This window comes from Cavia porcellus, unplaced genomic scaffold (genome assembly GCF_034190915.1).
Source record: "Cavia porcellus strain 051 isolate PalLab524CR breed Dunkin Hartley unplaced genomic scaffold, mCavPor4.1 scaffold_29, whole genome shotgun sequence".
In the NCBI taxonomy this organism is placed as follows: Eukaryota; Metazoa; Chordata; class Mammalia; order Rodentia; family Caviidae; genus Cavia; species Cavia porcellus.
Genome location: NW_026947512.1, coordinates 27,020,450 through 27,044,643, shown reverse-complemented (window position 1 = coordinate 27,044,643; position 24,194 = coordinate 27,020,450). Strand labels below are relative to the sequence as shown.

The 24,194-nt window shown below is 33.1% G+C and overlaps 1 protein-coding gene across 1 annotated transcript in view; it reads left to right on the top strand.

The window, feature by feature from the left end:
- The window catches only part of LOC100733902 (complement factor H), a 97,171-nt gene extending 73,567 nt beyond the window's left edge, over positions 1–23,604 (top strand). The window contains exons 12-22 of the mRNA XM_063239868.1: positions 4,496–4,672; positions 5,393–5,575; positions 5,664–5,843; positions 8,044–8,220; positions 14,947–15,129; positions 15,533–15,745; positions 16,494–16,667; positions 17,461–17,637; positions 18,640–18,816; positions 21,630–21,812; positions 22,733–23,604. Of these exons, the coding sequence (XP_063095938.1) occupies positions 4,496–4,672; positions 5,393–5,575; positions 5,664–5,843; positions 8,044–8,220; positions 14,947–15,129; positions 15,533–15,745; positions 16,494–16,667; positions 17,461–17,637; positions 18,640–18,816; positions 21,630–21,812; positions 22,733–22,926 (2,018 nt within the window). The 3' untranslated portion in view covers positions 22,927–23,604. The remainder of the gene's footprint in view (positions 1–4,495; positions 4,673–5,392; positions 5,576–5,663; positions 5,844–8,043; positions 8,221–14,946; positions 15,130–15,532; positions 15,746–16,493; positions 16,668–17,460; positions 17,638–18,639; positions 18,817–21,629; positions 21,813–22,732) is intronic.
- Positions 23,605–24,194: the final 590 nt, after the last annotated feature.

Here is a 24,194-nt window from a genome sequence, read left to right as displayed (position 1 = left end):
GAGATAAGTAGAGAGCATGACATTAATTCTCTCCTGCAAGAAACCACCCAGAGTGCAGGATTAGATTTACTAACAGCTTCCTGAATTCATTTGTTGAGCAAGTGCTTATGCCACTGAGCTAAATCCCCAGCCCCCAGATTAGTTACTTTGGATTGTAGCTACATAAATGCTCTCATCTACTTTACCCCAAATTTTCATATCAAGTGTACTCACTTTGGGAAAGGAAGGATAGAATTTAGCCATCTGATGGAGCAATCTAAAACTTCTTTTGATGGGACTTGATGTCTGCATCATTTAACAGCTTCACAATCAATCAGCTAAATTCTTTCTCTTCTGCAGATAAAGCATGGGATTGCCCCATTATTACCCTTGACAAATGGACTCCTACAACAGATTCCTATTTGCTACTTGCATCTGAGCTATATAAATGAGTAAAATGCTCTACTCACCTTTAATTTGATCATGCAAGGTCCAGTGAAATGTCAGCACCTTGATAGTGGTTATTTTGGCTTGAAGATCATGCATTCTCGACACTTTGAGCACCAAATATCTGTCACTCAGTAAAGAGCCATAATTGTTTGTGTTAAGGATACAGTGAAAAAAACAAAAAATGAAAACAAGTTTAGTAACACATGAATGACTGGGAAGTCGATGTCTCCTGATGGATCCTCCTCCTCACAATCCTAAACAGTTACTATTTATTGGATGTATACAGTGATAGGTGAGGCTAGCAAAAGATTCAAATCAGCAAAAGACTCAGAGGTTTATAACTGTATAGGCAAGTATAATCCTGGATGACTCAAGAGGGTATAGATTAGCATATGCTAAGATGGATCCTGTCCTGGAATATAATCCTGTGATGATTCGAGAGGATGTAGATGATCTTGTGCTAAGAAGAGTCAATGGGAAATCTCAGACAAGTGATACTGATAATTCCAAACCCCCACTTTATCCCTAAGGGAAGTATGCAAAATTAACCATTGTAAATTTGTATTGATATCACAGAATTGATATCACATTTTTCTTCATCCATTCATCTGTTTTGGGCATACAGGCTGCTTCTAAGGTTCAGCTATTATGAACTATGCTGCTATACACATTGATATGTATGTATCACTGTGATATGAAGTCTCTAATTCTTTTGGGATGAGACCAGAAGAGGAATTTCAGGGTCAAATAGAATTTCTATTTTTAATTTTTTGAGAATCTCCATACTGATTTCTATAATGGTTATGCTAGTTCACTATCCCATCAGTAATTAGTAGGGTTCCCTTTTCACTGCAGCCTCACCAGCATTTATTATTTGACTTCTTGATGACTGTCATTCTTTCCAGTATAAAGTGAAATTTCAGTGTCATTACAATTTTCATTTCTCAAATGGCCAGTGATATTGAATATTTTTTCTTTTATTTGTTCACTGTTTGTATTTTTTCTTCTAAGACGTGTCTATTCATGTCAGTTGTCCATCTTTTGATTGAGTTTTTATTTTTGATGTCTTATTTTTTATACTGGGAATTGAACACAGGACCTTGCACTTGCCAGGCAGGCATTGTGCCTCTGAACTATATCCCTGACCTTGAATTTTTTATGTGTTTTGAATATTCATCCTCTGTGTGAAGTGTAGCTTAAATTTTTTTTTCCCTTTTTGTAGGTTGTTTCTTTATTATGTGTCTGGATTCCTTTGCTGTACAGAAACTTTTTCACTTGATGTAGTCCCATCTGTTGACTCTTGCCATTATTTCTTGTACAGTTAGAAATTTTTTCAGAAAGTCTTCATTGAGCCCTATGCCTATGACTCCAAGAGTTTTACCTATTTTATCTTCCAGCAGACTGTTTCTGTTTTCACACTAGACTTTGATCCATTTTGATTTCAGTACATGTTGAGAGATAGGGATTAGATCCCATCTTTTGCATGTGGATAGTTAGTTCTCTTTATATCATTTAGTAAACAGGCTACATTTTCTCCTGTCTATATTTTTGGCCTCAGTGTCAAAGATCAAATAGTTGAATGTGCTTAAGTTTTTCTGTACCCTCTATTCTGCTCCACTGATCCTCTTGTCTGTTTTTGTGTGAGCACCATGCTCTTTTCATCACTGTTGCTTTAGTATACCTTTAAGTCCTGTATTGCTATTCTGGGTCTCTTTTAGTTTCATATGAATTTTAGGAATATTTTCTCTAGTTTTGTGAGGAATTTTACAGATATGTTGATTGAAATTGCAATAAATCTGTGTATCAATTTTGGAGTCTAGCCATTTTGACAACATTACATCTGTCTATGCAGGCACAAGGGATATAGTTCCATTGTCTAGTCGTCTCTGATCGTCTTTTGTAAAGCTCTTTTATTTTTTAGTAAGATTAATTCGTAAGTATTTAATTATTCTAGATGTTATTGAGAATGGTATTGTTTTCTTAATTTCTTTTCGGTGAGTTTATTACTGTACAGGAACTATATTGATTTTTATTGATCTTATCTTGCTACATTGCTGAATTTGCTTATAATTCTAGAGGTCGTTGGTAGCATTTTTAGGGTCTTCTATGCAAACGATCATGTAATTGTAGATAATAATAATTTGATGTCTTTCTTTCCTATAAGTATTCCTTTGATCTCTTTCTCTTGCCTGATTGCTCTTGCTATTTCAAGACCTAGGTTAAACTTAAGTGGTGACAGTGCATATCTTTATCTTGTTCCTGATAATACAGGGAAAGTTTTCAGTATTTCCCTATTAAATATGATGTTAGCAGTAGATTGGTCATAAATACTTTTTACCAGATTGAGGCAAGGTCACTGTATACCTATTTTCTTCAGAGTTTTTACCAAGAGCAGATGTTGAATTTTTTCATAGGCTTTTTCAGCATCTATTGAAATAATCATGTGCTTGTTGTCCTTGCTTCTGTTTATGTGATGGATTATATTTATTGATTTATATACAATGAACCATTTTCACATTCTTGACTTCAAGTCTACTTGGTAATGGTGTATAATCCTCCTGGTGATTTGTTATATTCCATTTGCTAGTATCTTGTTAAGGATTTTTCATCTATGATGATAGGAGAGCTAGGCTGGTACAATAAGTTCCACACTTATGAATATGCAAGTTGTGAACTTTTACAGATACAAATGGACCTCACATTGTGAACATCCGTAGATGTGAACAAATCCCATGAGTAGCTAACATGTCTGCCAGACGTCGCAGTCGTGCTGTTGAGTGCTTACTGCACAGCGTAATAGTGTACAGTAGTACAGTCAGAGAGTTTATTTTTGTGTGCCTTCAAGTTTTTTATGCTTTACATTGTATATTTGTAAAGGGAGAATAAGATTCATTTTGTCAGGCTTACTAACGAATTATGAATGTTCTCCTTGAATGAAATTCATTTGTTGAGGACTTACTGTAGTTCGCTTTTTGGGTTGCATCCTTATCTGGTTCAGGGATCAGGGTAACAACACAGTCCTCTCCATTCATTTAAAGATTTTGAGGAATATTGGTGTTAGTTCTTAGAGAATTCAGCCTTGAATCTATCTTGTTAATGGACTATTCAGAATTTTTAAGTCTTCTTGGTTTAGTTGATTAATTCATATGTCTCTAGAGAATTTCTCTTGATCATAACAATATCAAAAAATACAGCATACATCAATCATATACATTAAAATGTGCTTTCATAATTTTACCCATTTGTCAGTGCCCCTTACGGAATGCATTGTAGTGAAATAAATGAAATATATATCATACAGCCCTAATTTCAATCATAGTAATTAGCTTTTAGAGCTAAGCATGGTGGCATACACTTGCAAGCCCAGCATTCTGGAGGCTAAGGCAATGAGTGAGTGAGGTTACATCAAGTTCAAGGACATCAAAGACTACATGCTGATTCCTTGTCTCAAAAAGTACGGGGGGTGGCAATTAATTATTAAGACAATTATAAATATAATAAAATAATCAAATATGAACGAAAATGTTCAAGACTCATAGAAAATGTCTATCAGTGTTGTCTGGACCATGTCTCTTAGCCTGTGCTCCTCATTAATAATATATTAATTTTGTGACTTTTAACACTCTTCTATCTTCAAACACATTATGTGATTTGTGCTCTAAATTACATTAAAGAAGCATATCAGTTTATAATGTGAAATGTAATTTAAAAATTGTGCATCATTACTATTTTTAAATACAAGAGAACATCATGTTTTGAGAGTACAAAATGTAGCAGTGAGTTCTATAAATATCCAAAGTAAGCCAGATTCACTACAAACAAGTTGACTTCACAAATTAATTTTCAGGACAAGTATATTTTAGAGAAATACCAAAATAAGTCTTAGGGACTTCTATATGAATTTTTGAAGGATAAAAATACCACAATGTAGCATATTTTCAAGGAAAAGACTATTTGACGCTCCCTGTGAATCACTAAGCCCCTGCATCATTTTTATATGAAAATATAAACTTCATTTTGTCAATGATTAATGTTGTATTTTTATAAATTAATTTAATTTTTTAAGAAAAAGAATGCACAGTTCCACAAATAGAGAAGTATGTACTTGCTGTTCCCACAAAAGAAAAATATAAAGTTGGGGACTTGTTGACATTCTCCTGCCGGCAAGGATTAACAAGAGTTGGACCAGATTCTGTGCAATGTTACCACTTTGGATGGTCCCCTAATGTCCCAAAATGCAAAGGTAAATATTTATCTTGCAATTATTGAAATGAGTAGTACAATCATGGATATACACATGCATGTCTCTTTGCTTCTCTTAATTTCTGAGAGATTTCTAGTGTACCTGCAGTTTAATGTATTGCACCAAAGACACAGCCACAGATGATATATTTTGAGTAATAGATATGGATTGATTTAAGAAGTTAATCACCTGTTGTTTCTTAAGATATGTATTAGTAATATAAAATTACGGTGAATGCTACTGGAAAGACTTGTGCTGTTACCTTTTATTCTGCCTGCACTGGCCCTTACTATTGAGTATTAGATAAATTTTGGACCTCATCTGAAATTTCATTGCATATATGTAAACAGTGTTTAGGATGTGTCAGTTAATAGCAGTTAAAATTTGCCAAGCAATTTGTTACAGGATGATACATCACTGCATTATAAGAGAGTGCTATTGGAGCACTATCATTTGCTAGTATTATAATTTGCTAGCAGTTTTCTTGTGAATCTTTACCTAAATTGTTGAACATAGTTAAAACCTAACTATATTTCCAATGCTATTTCAATAGAAGTAATAAAATTGAAAGTATGAATCCAACATAGACATGCTTTTTCCTGGGTTCTATAATAAGTTATATGATAAATAATAAATTAAGAAAAATCTCCCCTTGTCATTGGATTTTAAAATCATACAGTAGACAACTTAACCATTATTTACATAGTACTTGTGCTGTAGATCAGGTACGTGCATGTGGTCAACCTCCTGAACTCCTCAACGGGGAAATGACAGAAGCAATGAAAGACGTGTATGATCACAACGAAGAGGTGGAATATAAATGCCACCCTAGATTTCTGTTGAAGGGGCCAAATAAAATCCAGTGTGTTGACGGAAGCTGGACAACCTTGCCAATATGTATTGGTAATATATTTAAAATTAAAGAATTTTTGTATTCATTTAAACATATACAATAGATCTTCACTATAATCTTTTTATGAAATTTTCACAGAGGAGAAAAGAACGTGTGAAAACGTACCTGAACTTGCCCATGGCTATGCGCTGCCATCTAACCCTCCCTATCACCATGGAGACTCGGTGGACTTCAGTTGTACTGAAACTTTCACAATGATTGGACACAGATCAATTACGTGTGTTACTGGAATGTGGACCCAACTTCCTGAGTGCGTTGGTGAGAATACACTTCTCAAATTGACATTTAATATTTTAATATTTTATTGCAAAAATATTTTTAATCACTTTTTGAATTTAGGGACATTATTCAAAATGTATGGTCTTTAAAAAATCAGAAATTTTATTTATAACAGCTTATATCTACAAAAGAAAATTAAAACTTGCAGTAGAATTTTATGAATGTTTTGAGTTTGGTGTTATCATTTATAAGTATAAAAATGGACTTTACCTATAAACTTCATAGAATTGAAACAAGAATAATTATTACCAAGAAAAAGTAACTTTTTCTTTACATACATAGCATTGTTGTTACACAATATTCATGTGAGGACCTGGAAGGCAAACACCCACTTCATACTTTTCCATAGGATACTTTTCTGTTTTAAAACTCGTTTTAACAAGATAAACTCCCAATTTGTACCAAATGTAGCAGACAAGTTAGTGTGTTACCAATGGCCTAGCCACAGTCCCTGTCAGTTGGGGAGGGCATCGAGAATCGAATAAATTTCCTGATAGATTTCACCACTAGAAAATCATCCTGCCTTTCCCCGTTTTTTGTACCAGGAATCGAACTCACAACCTCACAGCTGCCAGGCAGGCACTGTGCCAGTGACCTATATTCCCTGCCCCCTATCTTTCCCTTTTTGTGATCAGTTTTTTCTAACTAATTAGAAGAATTTTCAGGGCCCTCATTCACTTTTCTCCTAGATTGAGTTTTTCCTTACATTTTTCTTGGGTCTTTCATTCAAAGAATGTCCTAGATATTCAGTTTTTCTCACTCAATGGGTTTCTGGAATACTATAAATGATTAATCCCAGGAACATGGAGAGCTCCTCAGGCACAAGGATTTATGCCGTGTTCACTGGTGCCGTCCCAGCAGCAAGAAGACAGACTGATGCAGTTGAGACATTCAGTGAGGGTTTGTCAATGAGTCAGTAAGTTTTACTTCTTGGAATCCCTTACATTTTTTTGCTAAGCACATTCCTGTTAAAGCACCGACTTCAATCCTTTCTAAAATTAACCTCGTCAGTGTTCTTTGCTGTTTCCCTCAATGACTTCATCCCTTTCATACTGAAGGAAAGCCTATAAACAAGGAAATCTTTCCAGAAACTGATCATAAGACATAACCGCAAGGACCACCATACTCCTTGGCTTCAGCCCTTTCCTTAGTCAACATCTGGTACAGAATGTCTTATTTCATCTTCTCAACACTGGATCAGAACTAATGATGACTAATTCTCAAGTCTAGTGTGCTTTCAATTAGCCTACTTAATTCTTTTTCAAGGTTGCTTTATAAAATCATTACCATATTTTGTCTGGTTACTTATTTTTCTTTGTCTGTTCATCCTCACATGGATTTGCTTTCCAAATTAACAACAAAAATTTTCAGAGACCTCCACTAACACTTTACCATATTCAAAATCAATGTTCATATGCACTTTTGCAGAATATATAAATTCCAATACTAGTTTACATTTACCTTATAACAGAAGTAAAATAATTTTATTATGATATTATAATAATATTAGTTATCTATTGGAAATACTGTAAGAACATGATTTAAAAGAATCATGACTTTAAGCATCCAGCTTCTTATTTCAAGCACTGGTCTATCTCATACAAAAAAATGTTAAAATTTTTATATTGCAAACACCTGAAATCTATTTTTCTTATGTATCTTGAACATGTATATATATATATATATATATATATATATGAACTAGGAATTTCTTATATTGTATTTCCTCCATATTTTTATTTTAAAATTTTCAATTGTGGATTTAAAAATGTAGTGTTGTTTACAATTAGGAAAGCAGGTGAATGTGAACATGTGCACAGATTTCAAATGTGGGTGAAATTTCATCAGGTAATAGTCTTTGCTATGAAGAGTACCTGAGAACGTGAGCCTCGTATGCTCTTCCTGTTCCCAAAGTACAAAATAATTTTATGATAGGTAGTCTGGCTGAAATTTAAAGATTGGGCATGAGACTTACATTCATACACAACAGTTCATCTTTCACAGTGTGTTCAGAAATAAATATCTGGTGGACGATAGAGGTGTAACTCACACTTCCCTTATCTATGGGCTTTGTAGTGTCTTACATGGTCATAGACTTGAGTCTCGTAATTGGTCTGTTCACGAAATTTCAAGAGTTTCTTGTAATTATTTTTTTCATGAAAATATTTTCATTTTGTAGCAATAGATCAACTTCAGAATTGTAAACCACCAAATGTAGTTATACACCAAGCAAATCAACCCGATAAGACTGAATTTCACCATAACACTAGCGTAAGTTACAAATGTCGAGGGAAGCAAAAACTCCAGCACACAACATGCGTGAATGGAAGATGGGAACCGGAACCCACCTGTACAAGTAAGTTCTTCTTTACGGTGTTTTCCAAAATTTATATTATGTTTCCTCCTTTGTAAAGATATTGTCTTTGTAATTTTTAAAATTTTGTTATTTAGCTATGAAAATTTTTAGGCAAGTAGATAATTTAGAAAATAACCAAACACAATCTTCATATACTTGTTGTATCACATTCATTGGTTACCTATAGCATTAAATATATACATAGTTCGATAACTTTAAGCTAATATCTAAGAATTATGTGTACTTATTAATAATGGAGTGTGAATGTTTCTATTTCTTTTATTTGCTAACAAATATACCTATGCCTATAACTACATCTGTGCCTGTTACATATATGACCATTCTGTCTGTTTATGTAATCTTTGGTCTAATGATACATGTTTCTATAATCATCTGTTTATCTATTTTTATTTCTATCTACCTTAAAACCTCTGAGCCCTATGCATGCCTCCATTTCCAACTGAATAACAAAGTTCACTCCAAGCTTTTAAACAAAAATATCTGTTTTTCTCTTTAATTTTGGATACCTTGCCTCACTCATCTTGATATTTTTAGCCATTCTAAAAGTTTAAAATATACAATAAACACTGATGTATCGATACCAAAACAAATTTGTGGTATGCATTTAAATTTTATTATAGTCTTTTTTTAGAGAAATAAAGTTCACATGCATTGCAGTTTGATCTTCATTTTCTTCTTGAAACTTTAAATTTTTTAGCATTGACATTTATATATACATCATCTGTCTAATATTTATTTCAAGAACAGTATTGAGTTGGAATTAAATTTCTTGCTATATGGGCAGTCAATTAATGTTCAAGCAGGATATGTAGAAAAGAATAAATTTATTGTATAAGTGTTATTTCAGGACTATCCATTTCATATTTTATTTATTTATTTATTTATTTATTTATTTATTTTAGGGGGGTATCGGGAATCTAACTCACAAGCTTGGACTTGTTAGGCAGGCACTTGTGCTGCTGAGCTATATCCCAGGCACCGTTTCATATTTTATTAAAATTGTGATATTGTCTTGGAATTTATAGGGATATTCTTTATAAGATTGGAAGAATTTTTTATTCTTAAAAAAAGACATTGATTTGTCAAGGGCTAATAAAAATTATTAAATACATTTTCTATTTGTGTAACTTTTCTTTATTCTGATAGTTCAGTGAATTTTAGAAATATGTGTATATATTAATTTTACAAATATGTGTATGTATTATTTTGACCCTTTTATTGTGCATATTTCTCAATTTTCTCCCTTATTTGCTTTTATATGCACACATTTTTAAAGGGTTCTCCTTTTTCAGTCTTTGTGAACTGCTGTTGGACAGGTACAGAACTTCATTAATCAGCCAGGCTGGACATTTATGAGGCTCAGACAGGTTTTCTGCAGAAATATCTTCTCTTGACATGCATGTGTAAATTCATAATTAGAAAGCTTTTGGAGTTTTCATTCTCATGAGCTTATAGTCTTTGGTCCCACTGGTTATGGTCTACAATACTGTGAGTGATCTGAGCCAATACAGATCTCTTTTCTTAGTGGTCTCAGTCATCAAAATTGTGACAATCCCTTCTATCCCCCACACTGGGCAAGTGAGAAACCAGTCATACTTCAAATGCCTAAAAATCTGGAACACTAGACTGTGTTCAGCATTTGTTTTTCCCTGAAGGAGAATCCTTAATGGTAGAAAACATTTCTTTTGTTCCCTAGGTTCCCTGGAAGCACTAGCACCCTATCTGGTTTTGTATCTTTCTCTGAAGCCACCAGACAACTAGAGTTTTCCAGGCCTTGTCAATTCTCCAAGATAAGTGAGAGAAGCCAGTCCTTTGGTGGCGTTCCAGAAGGATAGAATGATAGTGTTACAGTTCATTCTCTTTCTTTCCTGAGGGACAAACTGCCAAGAGATATAAGCCTCTATCTGTTTTGGTATACATCTTTGGAGAGTCAATATACAACCTAGATCTCTTTTATTCTCAGTGGCCTCCAGGCATCTGTACGATTGGTACAGAAGCCGGTGCCTGAGCAGATTCCCCCAGGAAACTCAGAATATGAGACACAAGCTCCACAAACCCAGTGAAAACCTGGCAGCTACCCTTTCTTAGCTGTGTGGCTTTACACTGAGAGGGGAGTGGGGGATGTCCCGAATTTCCTCACTGACTTTATTGCATCTAGTTTAATGTCCACTTGGCTATAGAGCCCTCTCAAGTATTTTCTGGATTTCTTACAAAATGCTTGGTTTGTGTATGGTTTTGAACCTGTGTCCATGCAGTTTCCTAGAGTGTCATCTTGTGGATGCAATGTCACATTTTTTTTTTCATTCTTGTTGCGTTTTTTTCTTCATATAATTATTTTTAGTTTTTTTTTCTATTTTGGTAATAACTTTGAATAACTAATTCTAGTACTTGGTTTTCTCATTTTTTTCTATTCTATGTTCAGCTTTAAGTTTCACTATTTTTAGCTTTGCTTACTCTCTCTTGTAATTTTCTCTTTACATCGACTATTGTTTTCTTCCTTCTTTGAGTTTAATTTTCTTTCTTCTTTTTTTTTTCCCATTGTGTATGTGTGTGGTGCTAGGAATCACACTCAAAGCCTTGTAATATTCTCATTGTTAGGGTAAAGAAAATAAAAAATGAATCTAAATGGTCATACTTTTAAAACACAAAACTTTAAAGAATCATTTCTTTTTTATTTTACTTTAAAGAGAAGAAACAAAAAAATGACACAAAATTTCAAAACAGGGTAATGGGAGAGTAACAATCGTTGACACACTGATACATTGCATATTTTTTTCTCCAAAGTCGCTGCTCAGATTATAAAATGTGGGCATGAAAAATCAATCAAACAATATAAGCACAAACCTTTCTTTTCAGTGAACTAATAGAAATTAGTAGTACAACTATCTTGTATATTTATGTTTGTATATACATACATATTTTTTTCCTTTTCTCCTAAAGCACCGTTGCTTATTCTTTTAGCTGTGTCCCACAAAGTTAGTGTTATAACTCATGCCCTGGTATAAAATCCAAGGAAACAAGAGACTGAAAATTTAGGTAGCAAAGGCTTTATTTCCAGGCCTGGTGACAAGTCTCTGGGAGCCAATTTGGAGACTGTGTCCCAGAGACTGAAGGGAGGACTTTAAAAAAAGGCTGGAGGAAAAGGGTGGGGAGAAACAAAGAAACCTGCAGAGCCATCAAACTTGTTGACCTGAGTCTGGAAACTGTATTGCTGTCCACTTAGCTCTGACAATCTTGGGAGTTCCTGGTGTTTCTCAAATTACTCCCATCCTACAGACTGACATTATCTCAGAGTGGTACATCTGCAGCAATATTTGGGGAAGAACGTGGACAGTTAATTATCCCAGGACAGCTCGTTTTCGCTAGTGGGTGCGAAGGGGTCAAGAGTTACAAGAAGCTGAAACTTAAGTTTTACAAAGATCTGATATCTAACTCATTTGATGCATACAGAACAAAAGGAAAGCACCGATTGGGGTTTGGGCCATAGTATTTCCCGGTAATTTCTTTGAAGCTAAACAGTTCTTAAAATGTGGGGCAGGCTCATTTTATGACAGATCATCACCGGGTCGGGAAGAGGTCACCAGAAACCCAAATTCTTTATGGCCTAGATAGATAGGTGAGGGGAGAGGGAGGCAATAAGGCGCCATACAGAACAGAAAACGGCGGTTATGTGTCAAGGTCAGGTAAAGGGTTAAACTCATACCCAAATCTCTCTGCACAGAAGCAGGTTACTTTAAACAAGTGTAAATTAGTGGGCCATCCTAGTTTTCTTTAGCTCTTTAGTGGAGAATAGAGGTGCCTAACAGTGATTAACAACCCTTGTTAGCTTGTTTTAGCACAACTTCTGTAGTTTGTAGAGGGCAACAATGGTTAACATATCAATTAGGTGAGATTCTTGCAATTCTTTACAGAGGAGAGTATTGCTCAACATATCAATTAGGTCACTTAACATATCAGTTAGGAAAAAAGGATAAAAAAACACATTTAGTAAGCCATGTTTGCAGGTTTGCTATAATACACATATAACAAAGCTATTTTCTTAGAGTACAACAGTTAGGTAGATAAGAATGTATATACATTTGACTTTTATAAGTAAATGCATACAGTTGTATATACATTCCATTTTTATCCCATTGAAATATTTCCAACTGCCCTTCTTTGGTGCCATAATTATTTAGAATTTTGTTTAATTTCCAAGTATGTGTTTTTATACCTAAATTAATTCTTACTGACTTCTTAATTAATTCTATTGTCAGATAACAGTATCCAAGATTTCAGTATTTTGAATTGTGTTTATATTTATCATAAAGTATATTGTCTATCTCAGTTATGGTTTTGTTTTTACTTAAAATTATGCATATACTGTGATTGCAAGGTTAAAGTCAAACAAGGTACAGTATTCTTCAAATTTATTTGTATCTTTTCAAAGTCTTTTTGTTCAAGAAGTCATAGCAAAGAATGGTGTCAGTTTTGTTAAGTAAGATTTTTGTGTATTTCTTTCTTTCTTTTCTCCATATTGTTTCATGTATTTTTATATTTGTAGGTACATATGCATTCACAGTTGGTTTGTCTTTTTTGAAATACTCCTTTTAACATTAAAACTATTTTTCCTCAACTGCCATAAAACTCCTGAAAATCTATATTGTGTCATTTTAAAATAGCTAGCTCATTAAAATCATGGACTGTATCCACATGGTGAAGGAAATCTGAGTAAGTCTCAAATACTAAACTTCCAGAAATTTAAGCAAATCTCAGATAACAACCTTCTAATAGTCTAAGTCTCAAATAACAAACTTTCTAGCACATTCTTCTAAATTAACAGCAAAACTTAAAGCAATAAGAGAGCTAACTACAGCTTTCACTTGCTTATCTCACAAATTTGAAAAATAGACAACCTCTGTCAATTGCACTACCAGAAAATATTTCAAATAAAAAGGCAATGATTGTAATATACAATGAATCAATGCAATAAAGAAAAGGAAGAAATATTTGTAACGTTAAAACACACATCAGAAAACAAAGAACAAAATAGAAACAATAAGTATAACAAACTAGAAAACAATATATGCATAAAGAGCACAGAAGGAAAATATTAAACCACATATTGCTTCTAACTAGGGAAATATATTCACAGGAATGAATTGAGAAGTCAAGATATTTAAGAAATGAGAAAATATTATTGATAAACTATAGGCCAAAATATCAAAAGAAAAAACAATTTTAAGTTTTTAATAATCATTAAAATATTTTATCAATCAAATATCTCTGATAATAAAACATTAGGTCATCAAAAAGACTTACGACAATTCCCAGGGAATACTTACATAAATCATTTAATGAAGTACAGAATATTATTATAGCACAATAGAAGAAAGGAAACTCAAAAAATCAGAGAGCTCTTCCAAGTTTATTTATAGTCTCTCCCAGTCAAAAGGGACAAACTTCATCTTCAGACTGTGAATCACCTAATATATCTGAGATATTAGTTTTATAAGAGCACTAACAAGTTTACAGAGTGTCTTTTATTTTATTTCATTTTATTTGGAAGATGACAAAATCCAACAAAACAGAATAAATGCAATCGAAACAGAGCAGTGAAATTGGTACAGAACTTCAAATCTGGACAATAGGAAAACAACAGTGGCTACCATAGTATATCTTGTTATATTCACAATAGTTGTCCATTCCATTAGACATAGCAAAACCAAACCAAAACAGAATAAAACCAATCAAAACAGAATGTTGTATAAAGCAAAGCAATTAATTGGAACACAACAAAACAGTGAGAACAATATTGGATTTCAAAAACAAAATAGAAGGTAATCCCCATATTTGCTATACTGCACACTGTTATCTGCCTTATAGATGCTCAGACTGCCAGCCCCAGGCTTGCAAAATCAACCAAACAGTACAAGCGCTCAGCTGTCCCTTGTACCTCAGTTGTCACCAACTCAGCTTGTTCTCTGAACCAGCCAGCCACCCACTGGGAGTGGGGGTGAGGGCCAGTTTGTGATTTCCAGCCAGCATGCTGTAGGCTCACAGGTGCTATCTGAATTTTCTCTTCCTGGGGCCCTGCATAGCTTGTGTGGCTTACCAGAACGTCTGGCTAGTTGACTTCCAGAGGGTCTTTTATATGTTAATAACTATGGAACTCAAGCAAAGCTGTATGCGTATTACACTGAATGTGTCTCATTAGTTCCTATAGCTCTGAATCGTGTAGGTGAGTTACTAAATGTTAAGGCCAAAAGAATATAAATATGTAATAATTAGGTTAAACAAAAATCAATGCCAATTATTAACTAAATAAACTTTTCTCTTTGCAATTATCTTCCATTACTATTGCATCTCATGATGGTTTAAATCTGATCTCAATATATTTAATTCCAATACATTTTCATCTCTAAAACACCTATATTTATTTTTTGCTGCTTGCCATTGAAAGTATAAGCTCATAATACAACCTAAAGCTTAGAAATAATTAAAATAAGCTTTATACAATTATACAAAACTACTTGAAAAAATAAACCACAAAGAAGACCATAAGAATAGGTAATATTGAACTGCAATAAAAACTTAAAATTATAAAATATATAAACATAGAATGTTACATTATAAGTTATTATTCATAATTATTGAATTTTGATGTATTGGTAGTCTTTTAATATATTGTTATAATGGTTTGAATCTGTTTTTATTGTGTTCCAGAAGTAGAAAAACCCTTATGTGCACCTCCACCTCAGATTCCCAAAGCTCAAAATATGATCACCACTGTGAAATATAAAGATGGAGAAAGGGTATCTATTCTTTGCCAAGAAAATTATTTACTTCTGGGAACAGAAGAAATTGTGTGCAAACAAGGAGTATGGCACTCGTTGCCACACTGTGTAGGTCAGTGGTACTGTATATAACTTGCTTTATTGTGCTTTAGCAGTTATGGTTCATAATTTCTTGTGTTCTAGATAAATGAAAGATTTGAAGGCCTTCTCTATATCCATTACACTCTATCTAAAACTATAAATTATGTTCCAACTACATCTATCTATCAGTCATTGTTTTTCCCTTCTGTGAACCTTATATAGATAACTGTTTGGAAAGTTGTGTAAATGCCAGATAAAATTCTCTTTGTATTTATTTTACACTATATAATGAATAGGACACAGGTGGGGGGGGATTTTGAACAAGAGCATGACAGCATAAGCATCGTGGAGATATAACTCAACAATGTTTGATTTTGTTGTTCAATTTAAACTTTCTATTTCTACTTTACCCTTTGATTCTGCTCTTCATGTAGAGAAAATTGCTTGTTCTCAACCGCCTCGTATAAACTATGGAACTATTATTGACTCATCTGGACCTTCAAAAGAAAGGAAAGAAACCCGTCAACGGAGACTGTATGCACATGGTACCAAATTAAATTATACTTGTGAAGATGGCTTCGTGTTGTCTTCAGGACAAGGGATAACATGTCACTTGGGCAAATGGAGTTTGCCACCTGAGTGCATTGGTAAGGGCAGTCTGAAAAATGACCATTTTGGTTTTAGAACAAATCATTAAAACTAATGTGTTTTTGAGAAGATCACAAGTCTGAGCTCAGGTGGAGTGATTTGACAAGACTCTGTCAGAAATTAATATTTTAGAAAAGATTTTTATTAAAAACTTTAAAAATATTTTTAGGAAAACAAGAGGATAAAGTAATATGGATTTTCATTTACATATTTATATTAATATATTCAATTATGTATTTAGCATTCAAGCACCTTGTGCCAAATCGTCAGTTTCATCATTATTTATTTTGTTGATTCATCATGGACTAATATTTTATTCTGGATTCTTTAAAATTATGATGTATAGTGAATATGAATTATCTATCTATGTAGATTGAAGAGTTTGCCTTGCCAAACAGGTTTTTTAAATATTTTTACATGTCTCTCCTACAGAGTCTTTTCTGAGTTCTTAAAATACATGGCATCTTTCTAAAGGAACTCTGTGTATGTCTGCTTTTGTCAGTCATGACTGATTAGAGAGGTTTTGGCTACCTCTTAAATATATTTCCAGTGTTGTCTTCAAATTGCTACTCAGTTTGCCACAGTTTGACAGGTGGGATTTGGATTTAGGAGGCATTTATTAACCTTCTCTGGAATGTTATAGTAGCTGCTATAGTACCATTTCATTCTTTTAAGTGAAAACTAGTGCATAAAATTAAATTTCTGAATTAATGAAACCGATTAATTCTTTCATTATTTTACTTTTAGGGCTTCCTTGTGAATCTCCACCTTCAATTCCTAATGGTTTTGTGTACCAAGAGTTAGAAAATTATCAATATGGAGCAGAAGTTACATACAACTGCTTGGAAGGATTTGGAATTAATGGACCTGCTTTTATAAGATGTTTAGGAAGAAATTGGTCCACTCCACCAATCTGCATAAGTATAGTGTATTTAAGTTTATTTTATGTGTATAGAATATCTCAATTCATTGTGTAAATGATACAAATAAGATTATAAGCTATCATTCTAGAATTTTACAAGATATCACTTAAAGGTTCTGAAATAAGGCAGAGAATTGTAGCCTTAGTGATAAAAAAAAACTATTACGATCAGCCATATCATTTCATTTTCACATCATTTTCTATGAACTGTCAGAATCCTCTGATGTACATTCCCAAACTTCTCCTTTCTGTTTCTGCAGCCCAGCCACCCCTACTCATCAAACTCATCATTATTCAATCTCCTGTCTGTGACCTCAGCACAACCATGTATTTTTCTAAAATTTTGAAAAATTACTATAAGCAACTTACATTTGAACAGAGCTAAAAAGTACAAATTTATAGTATAGATGTCAAGGACGGACAAAATAATTTGAGTGTCAACAGTGTGATCTCAAGCATTAAGTCACTAATATTTCATCAGGAATTTGATATTATCACCTTATACTGTACTTCCAATAAATTTTAACAGTCAACTCAGTGACACAGTTGCAACTTAGTGGCACAGTGTGTGCCTGGCAAACGTGAGGTCCTGAGTTCAATTCGCGGTACCAAAAGAAAAAAAGTCAATGTAATTAAGTGAAAATTGTGAATGTATCTTTCCAAGTTATAGGAAGCATATTGCATATTATTTACTGGTTCCATATGTAGCTAAAATTATTTTAGAGTATAATTATTATACATTACATACTATAAAATTTACTGAGTAAATACTATTTGATCCATTTTTTTCAGGAACAGATTGCTTTAATGTGCCTACCTTTGAAGGTGTCTTACTTGCACAACAGAAGAAGGATTTTTATAGGTCAGGAGAACAAGTGACCTACAGATGTCCAAGCTCTTACCACTTGGAAGGTTCTGATACTGTGACATGTGTTAATGGCAAATGGATAGGAGAGCCAAAATGCAAAGGTACTTGGATAGATTTTTACAATAAATTTATTAAATTGTCTTGGGAACTATAGAATGATCTCTACCATCCTTAAAAATATAAGTATGCACTCATTTTTAGACCAAAACTAAGGTTATGTTTTGAAATAATGAAATTGAATAACCACTGGCTAATCTCACAGCCCAGTGGTCCTCAAAATGTGGTCCCTGGACCAGTAGGTAGCATCATCATCATTCAGTCATTAGACACGCAAAACATTCATAAGCTCAACTTAGACCTCTAAACCAAAACATATAGACTTAGGACCTTGAAAATTTAGAAAGTGCTTTAAAATAAAGTTTTCTGAGGAATTTTATGCATGCAATGGTTTGTGAACTATTGCTGTAAACTGTTGTTAACTATCCACGCACCTAAAACATTCTCTGATGAATTTTACGTTTTTCATCACAGTATCCTTAAACATTTTCAAAAATACTAAACCATTGTTTTATAAGTATACATTTCTATATTTTCTGGATTTATGATTGAAAATATTCTTCATTTATCTATGTTATTCTTCAAACTGTGTTCCTAATTCTTTATTCTCAAGAACGTGCCTCTTTGCATTTATGTTTAAGAAATGCACTTAAAAACACCAGTTCACTAACAACTAATGTTGTTAAACCATGTTCCCATTTTTTTTTTAATTTTCAAATTCATGTAACATTTTCAGAACTTGTTGTATTTATTGTACCAAATTCAAAGGGAGATTATCAAGGAATTTTTTCACTGGCTTCCAAGGAGTAAAACGTGTGTCCGTGTTGCACTGGAGAATGGGGAAGAAATTTGAGGATATAAAGCTTAACTCTTACAAAAATATTGCTGTACCTTCTTGTCCTCATATTACATGTAAACTTACTGAAATCAGCAATGTCCCTTTTGAATGTTTACTTAGTGTTTTTCAGTACCCTTTGAAATATATTTGGTAATTCATTTATTTTTTTACTAAAGTGGGTAGAGTTCATTTTTGTCTTTGTATTCAGATATTTCCTGTGTGAATCCACCAATAGTGAAAAATGCTACTATAATATCAGACCAGATGGCTAAGTATCCACCTGGTGAAAGAGTACAGTACCAATGTAACAAACAGTTTGAAATGTTTGGAGATGCAGAAGTAATGTGTCTAAATGGAACTTGGACAGAACCACCTCTGTGTAAAGGTAAAGTAGCCTATTTCCCAAAATTATTTTGAAGACATAGTTTGGATAAAATATAATGCAGGAATAAATTGTGATTCTTGAGGAATATATTTTAAATCAAATAAAATGGCATTGTTAATATTTTAATTCTGTGGCAGCTTGAGCAAAGATTTATGATATCATTATGACATAATTTTATCAAAAAAGATTAATTCTGATTTAAGGAACAGTTGGGAATTTTTTACTTGAAACCTTAAGACATCCAATTATACATTTTGTGCTATGTATAACTGACAGTTATCTTTTGATAACCTCTGTGAGACACAGAACAGGCAGTTGAAGAGTGATCATAGAAAGGTATATAAATTTAGGTTGATCATACAATGGGATAAAAATTTGAGTATCTTCAGTGTAGAAGTTATATTTGAAGATATGTAATTGATTGAAAACATGCTGGGAATTACTGTATTTATCACAAGTTTGAGCACTCAATCATGAGGTGCTCCAATATTTAGAGTTCAAGAAATAAAGAAAAATTTTCCTTTTTTAAAAAATTAATTATATCAGGAATATTTTCTCTTCTTTCATCTAGATTATTGCTGTTTTTCAGGTTGAAGTGAGTTTTATGTAGGAAGTCAATATTTGGATCTTATCTGTCTATCCACTTTGCTATTCTTGATCTTACAACTGGCATATTTAAATAATTTATATTCAAAATAATTATCAATATATTAGGGGCCTTGTCTATTTGTTTTCTGAGTGCTATTTCCCTTTTCTTTCTTTCTTTTTGGAAAATATTTTTAAAGAATTTCATTTTGATTTGTATCTACTATTCAGTGATGCATCTCTGATAACATGGCTAACACCATTTTTTTTTAATTGTTGTTTCATGTATTGGAACATGTATTTTTTTTTATCCTGTAGAACTGTGGCCATTTTACACTTCAACTGCATTATGGAGACTTTACCTCAATTTAAATCCATTTGTCTTTCTCATATATTAAATAAAATTACTTTAGCATTTTCGATACATGCATTGATAGTCATTATCAAGTGACAAAACTTTATTCCAGAACATCAAATATAGCTGAACAAACTCATGAGAAGCACAATCTATTGTATATCTTTCTTTTGCCAATTACATAGCTTTTTTTCTCCTTCCTAAAGTCACAATCAACTTACCTTTTTCATTTCCTTAGTTATATTCTAAGGATAATTCTGAGGGAAACACATTCTCTTGGTCTTCCTTTGATAATTTCTTTATTTGTACCTTTAGGATAGAGTCAACAGATGTAGAATCTGAGGCCCTGTCACTTTCTTATCTGGCCTCCATAGTCACAGCTAAGAAGTCCATTGTCATTTCATTCTAGTCTCTCATAAGTAATGCAGTTTCTCTTTGGCTGTTTTCATTACAATGTGTATTCATGTGGATTTCATTATAAAATGTATTGGAATGAGTTTCATTGGGCTTATTCTTCATGCCTTGTGTCAAATATTAAAACTATCTTTTTTTCAACTCAGTGTCCTTACCTCTGTCTCATGGGTCTCCAATTTTTTTATTATAAGTCTCTGAGATTAATTTGTATTTTGGTTTTCAGTGTATTTTTAGTCCAAGGAATTTCAGCTCTTCTATTTTCAAGTCCATAGCTGTATCTGTCCATTATTTCCAGGCTACGAAGCCCATCCAATAAGGTTCCATTTTGTTTTATTTTTGTTTTCCATTCCTGTTGCATCAATCAATTTTAAGTTCCTATCAGTTCTAAGTTTCAGTGTCTATGTCATGTCTGTCTTCTCTTTTGCTGTCTTTTCTGATCTTTAGTATGATGAATGAATTTTAACTTTGTTCTAGACAGTTTGTGTATTTTATTTCAAAATATTTTGTATTGTATTGTTTAGTAGGTTTACATGACTTTCATACTGCTTAAATCCAGGATGTCTAGACTTTAAGTCCAGGGTTTCAGAATTATTTAAATCCTGCTGGTATTATAGGGGAGGAGACAGATATCTGGCCATCTCAGTGTATAAGCAGTCTATTAGGTCATATAGGAGTTGTCAGTCAGTGCCTTAAAGTGGTTTGCCTAGAGTAGGTGAGATATTATTTAAAACAATGTCTTGATCTTGCTAAGCCTATGCCTTTCTTAATCCTTTGGCTGAAGAGATGAGTGCCCTTTGGGGATTTTCCTCACACATCATAATTGTAGTCTTCTATGTCACATCTAAGATAGCTGGCACTCTAACGAAGAACTCAGATCATACACAGCTCTGCCATTCCTTTACCTATGAAGCTCCTGTGCTGATTGAATTCTCTGTATCTTCCTAAGTCCTCTTATGTTTTTAAAAATACTTTTAAATATTTTTATTGTGTAGTGCTTAGTATAAGAAATACATAAAAATATTTTGTGCTCCTTATGCTTGTATCAGCAAATCATTAATCATTTTTACCTTGTACAAGTATATGCTTTGACTTTTTCAAGAGTTGATATTTGTTTCATAATGAAAATAAAAACTGATTAGCAATACAATTAGGAACACAGTATGTTATCTATAAGAAAACAAGGTACTTTTATTGCTATTGCAGCTAGCTATCGTTTTAGCCTTTAACACATTTGCAATACTGTAGCACTGCAAAGCAGACATATTCATTGATGCTTTATCTATACTTTCTGGAAGGTGAGAGGTAGGACTTAAAATGTAACTGTTAGTTTATATGATTACAGTTTCTTCGAGCAATCATTTCTGTTAACAGAACTCACAAAAGTTTTGATATTATGCGTAGCACATTTAGCCTGTATTTTGATTTGTCCGTCAATAAAATCAATTGATTTTCTTTTTAGATTCCACAGGAAAATGTGGGCCTCCCCCATCTATTGCCAATGGAGACATTACTTCTTTCCCTTTAGCAGCATATCTTCCACACTCAACTGTAGAATATCAGTGCCAGAACTTATATGAACTTCAGGGTGACCAGCAAATAGTATGTAAAAACGGAGAGTGGTCCAAACCACCCATATGCTTAAGTAAGTGCTTCAATATTCTCTGGAATTCTGGAAAACTCAGGGCAACGAATAGGATATTTTCTCTCTATAACAGAACAGTCAGAGTAACAGCAACGATTCTGCTGAATGGTTGACTTCAATGAGATATGAATATATAAGGAAATAAAAGCTAGACAGTGTTATGAGACCAGACTGAATGGAGAAAGCTAACTGGGAGTGCAGCAAGCCCTCTGTAACCCTCTGGGCCAGCCTTGCCCAGAGTACATGGTCAGACACAGCGTGGAGGCAGGGTGGTGGCAGGAACCATGTAGGCAGCAGTATGGCAGCAGGAACTGGAGCATTCTGTCCTGCTGCTAAATGCTGGTGCTGGCCTAAGCATATGGTGACGTTTATAGCCATGCTTTCCCCCCAGTACCTTCATTTGCCAGGTATCACAATTTGTTGTATTTATAATAAAAATTACCACCACTTATTTTCGCATTCATCCTTAACCACAGTAACTATTTTGCTTATGTGTGATTTGAGAAACTTCAAATCTGCCCTCTTATCAATGTCAAGTGAACAATGTAGTATTATTAACTAGAGCTAACATGCTGTACATTAAATCCTCAATCTTATATGTCTTGTAATTCAAAGTTTACACCCTTTGATCAGTAACTGAATCAAATGCAAACAGCCATAATAGAATCTAAAAAGCAAAAGTCTTAATATGATTGATTCTGTGAATCTTTCATTTCAACATCTGATTATCACACATGAGAAACATTTTTACATCATTTACCATTTTAACTTTATTTAAATTTTTATGATATTTTTCTGGTTTCTTGGGAAAGCATTTCTAGCAAGAATTCCTGAAGCATGAAACAGTCTACTGGGAAACTGAATAATGGTCTTTATAGAAAATTTGCATGCTACTTAATAAATTATGATCTTTTTTTCAGAACCATGTGTAATATTAGAAGACACTATGGAAAAACATAATTTAACACTCATGTGGAAAAAAAACCAGAAGCTTTATTCCCCATCAGGTGATACAGTTGAATTTAAATGTAAAGATGGATATAGTTCACCAACTTCAAAATCTTTACGTGTGATGTGTCGTGATGGTCACATGGACTATCCCAGTTGTGTCTGAAATGTACGTAATATTAATTATGGTTAAAAGCATTAGTATGTTTGGCTTTATTCAGAATTTTTATTAGCAATCTAGTTCTCTGTTTTATTTTTAAGTATTGCTCAATTCATTTTTTAATCATAAATGGAAATTTTGGTTGTTGTACAGTGACGTGTTTAGAATTTGAGAGGCCAGTGGCACACTTCTTAAAATATTGCATTCAAACTTGACAAATCAAAGTGCTATATATCGTTTTTACAAAACTATGGCAAGAAATGGAATTACTTCAGTGTTTGTCTCTTTCCACCATCACTGTCTCAAGTCTCCCAAAGAATTCTACATAACTCCCGAGTTATGAGAGGCTTTGCTTCACAATGTGTGTATCTCTGAGAGGCTTTGCTTCACAATGTGTGAAGAGGATATTGTCTCCAACTTTAAAATTCTATCACTTATAAATGTATGAAAACCAAAATCACACCTGAGTACAAATATACACAATTACCACTTATTATTTAACTATTAATAAATGAATGCAAAAATTATTAAATGTATGAGCTTATCATATATATTAGTCTAACACATTTGATAATACAAACAAATCTTTAACAAAAATTAAAGCTGTGTTGTCTATATAACTATATAAAAATCTTCTAGCCATACTAGAAAACAAAAATAAAGTCAGAAATGAAGAGAAAATAATGCAGACTTTTGTCCAAACTCATTTATTAATATCATTGTTATTGTAACACCAGAACAACACAGGGATAGTGCAAGAAATTACAGGCCGAATATACTTGATGAATATCCGACATGCATGTAGACGCAACATTCCTCAGTTGGAAAACTTAATACAACAAAATATTTTAAGAACCATAAAACTTGATCAAGTGTGATTTATTTCTGGAATGCAAGAATGGCTTGATATATATCACTAAAACATTTATATGCACCAACTAAGAGAATGGTGAACAAAATTATATGACTATCAATAGGTGCAGAACAAACATTCAACAATAATAAATATGGTTCTGATTTTTATACATTTTGATAAATTTAGCATAGAGGAAATTACCTCAAGACAATAAAGACCATACACATATCTAGTAGCCTTAATTAAAAACTCAAAATCTGAAATGCTTCATTTTGAAATTTTATAAGTATTAATACTATGTATAGAAAACTGTACACCATGATAATTTGTTTCCTGCACAAAATTATATAAAATATTTTATAAAAGTATCTTCAGGGTATATTTATAAAGTGCAGAAGTGGTGATTAAAACACACAAT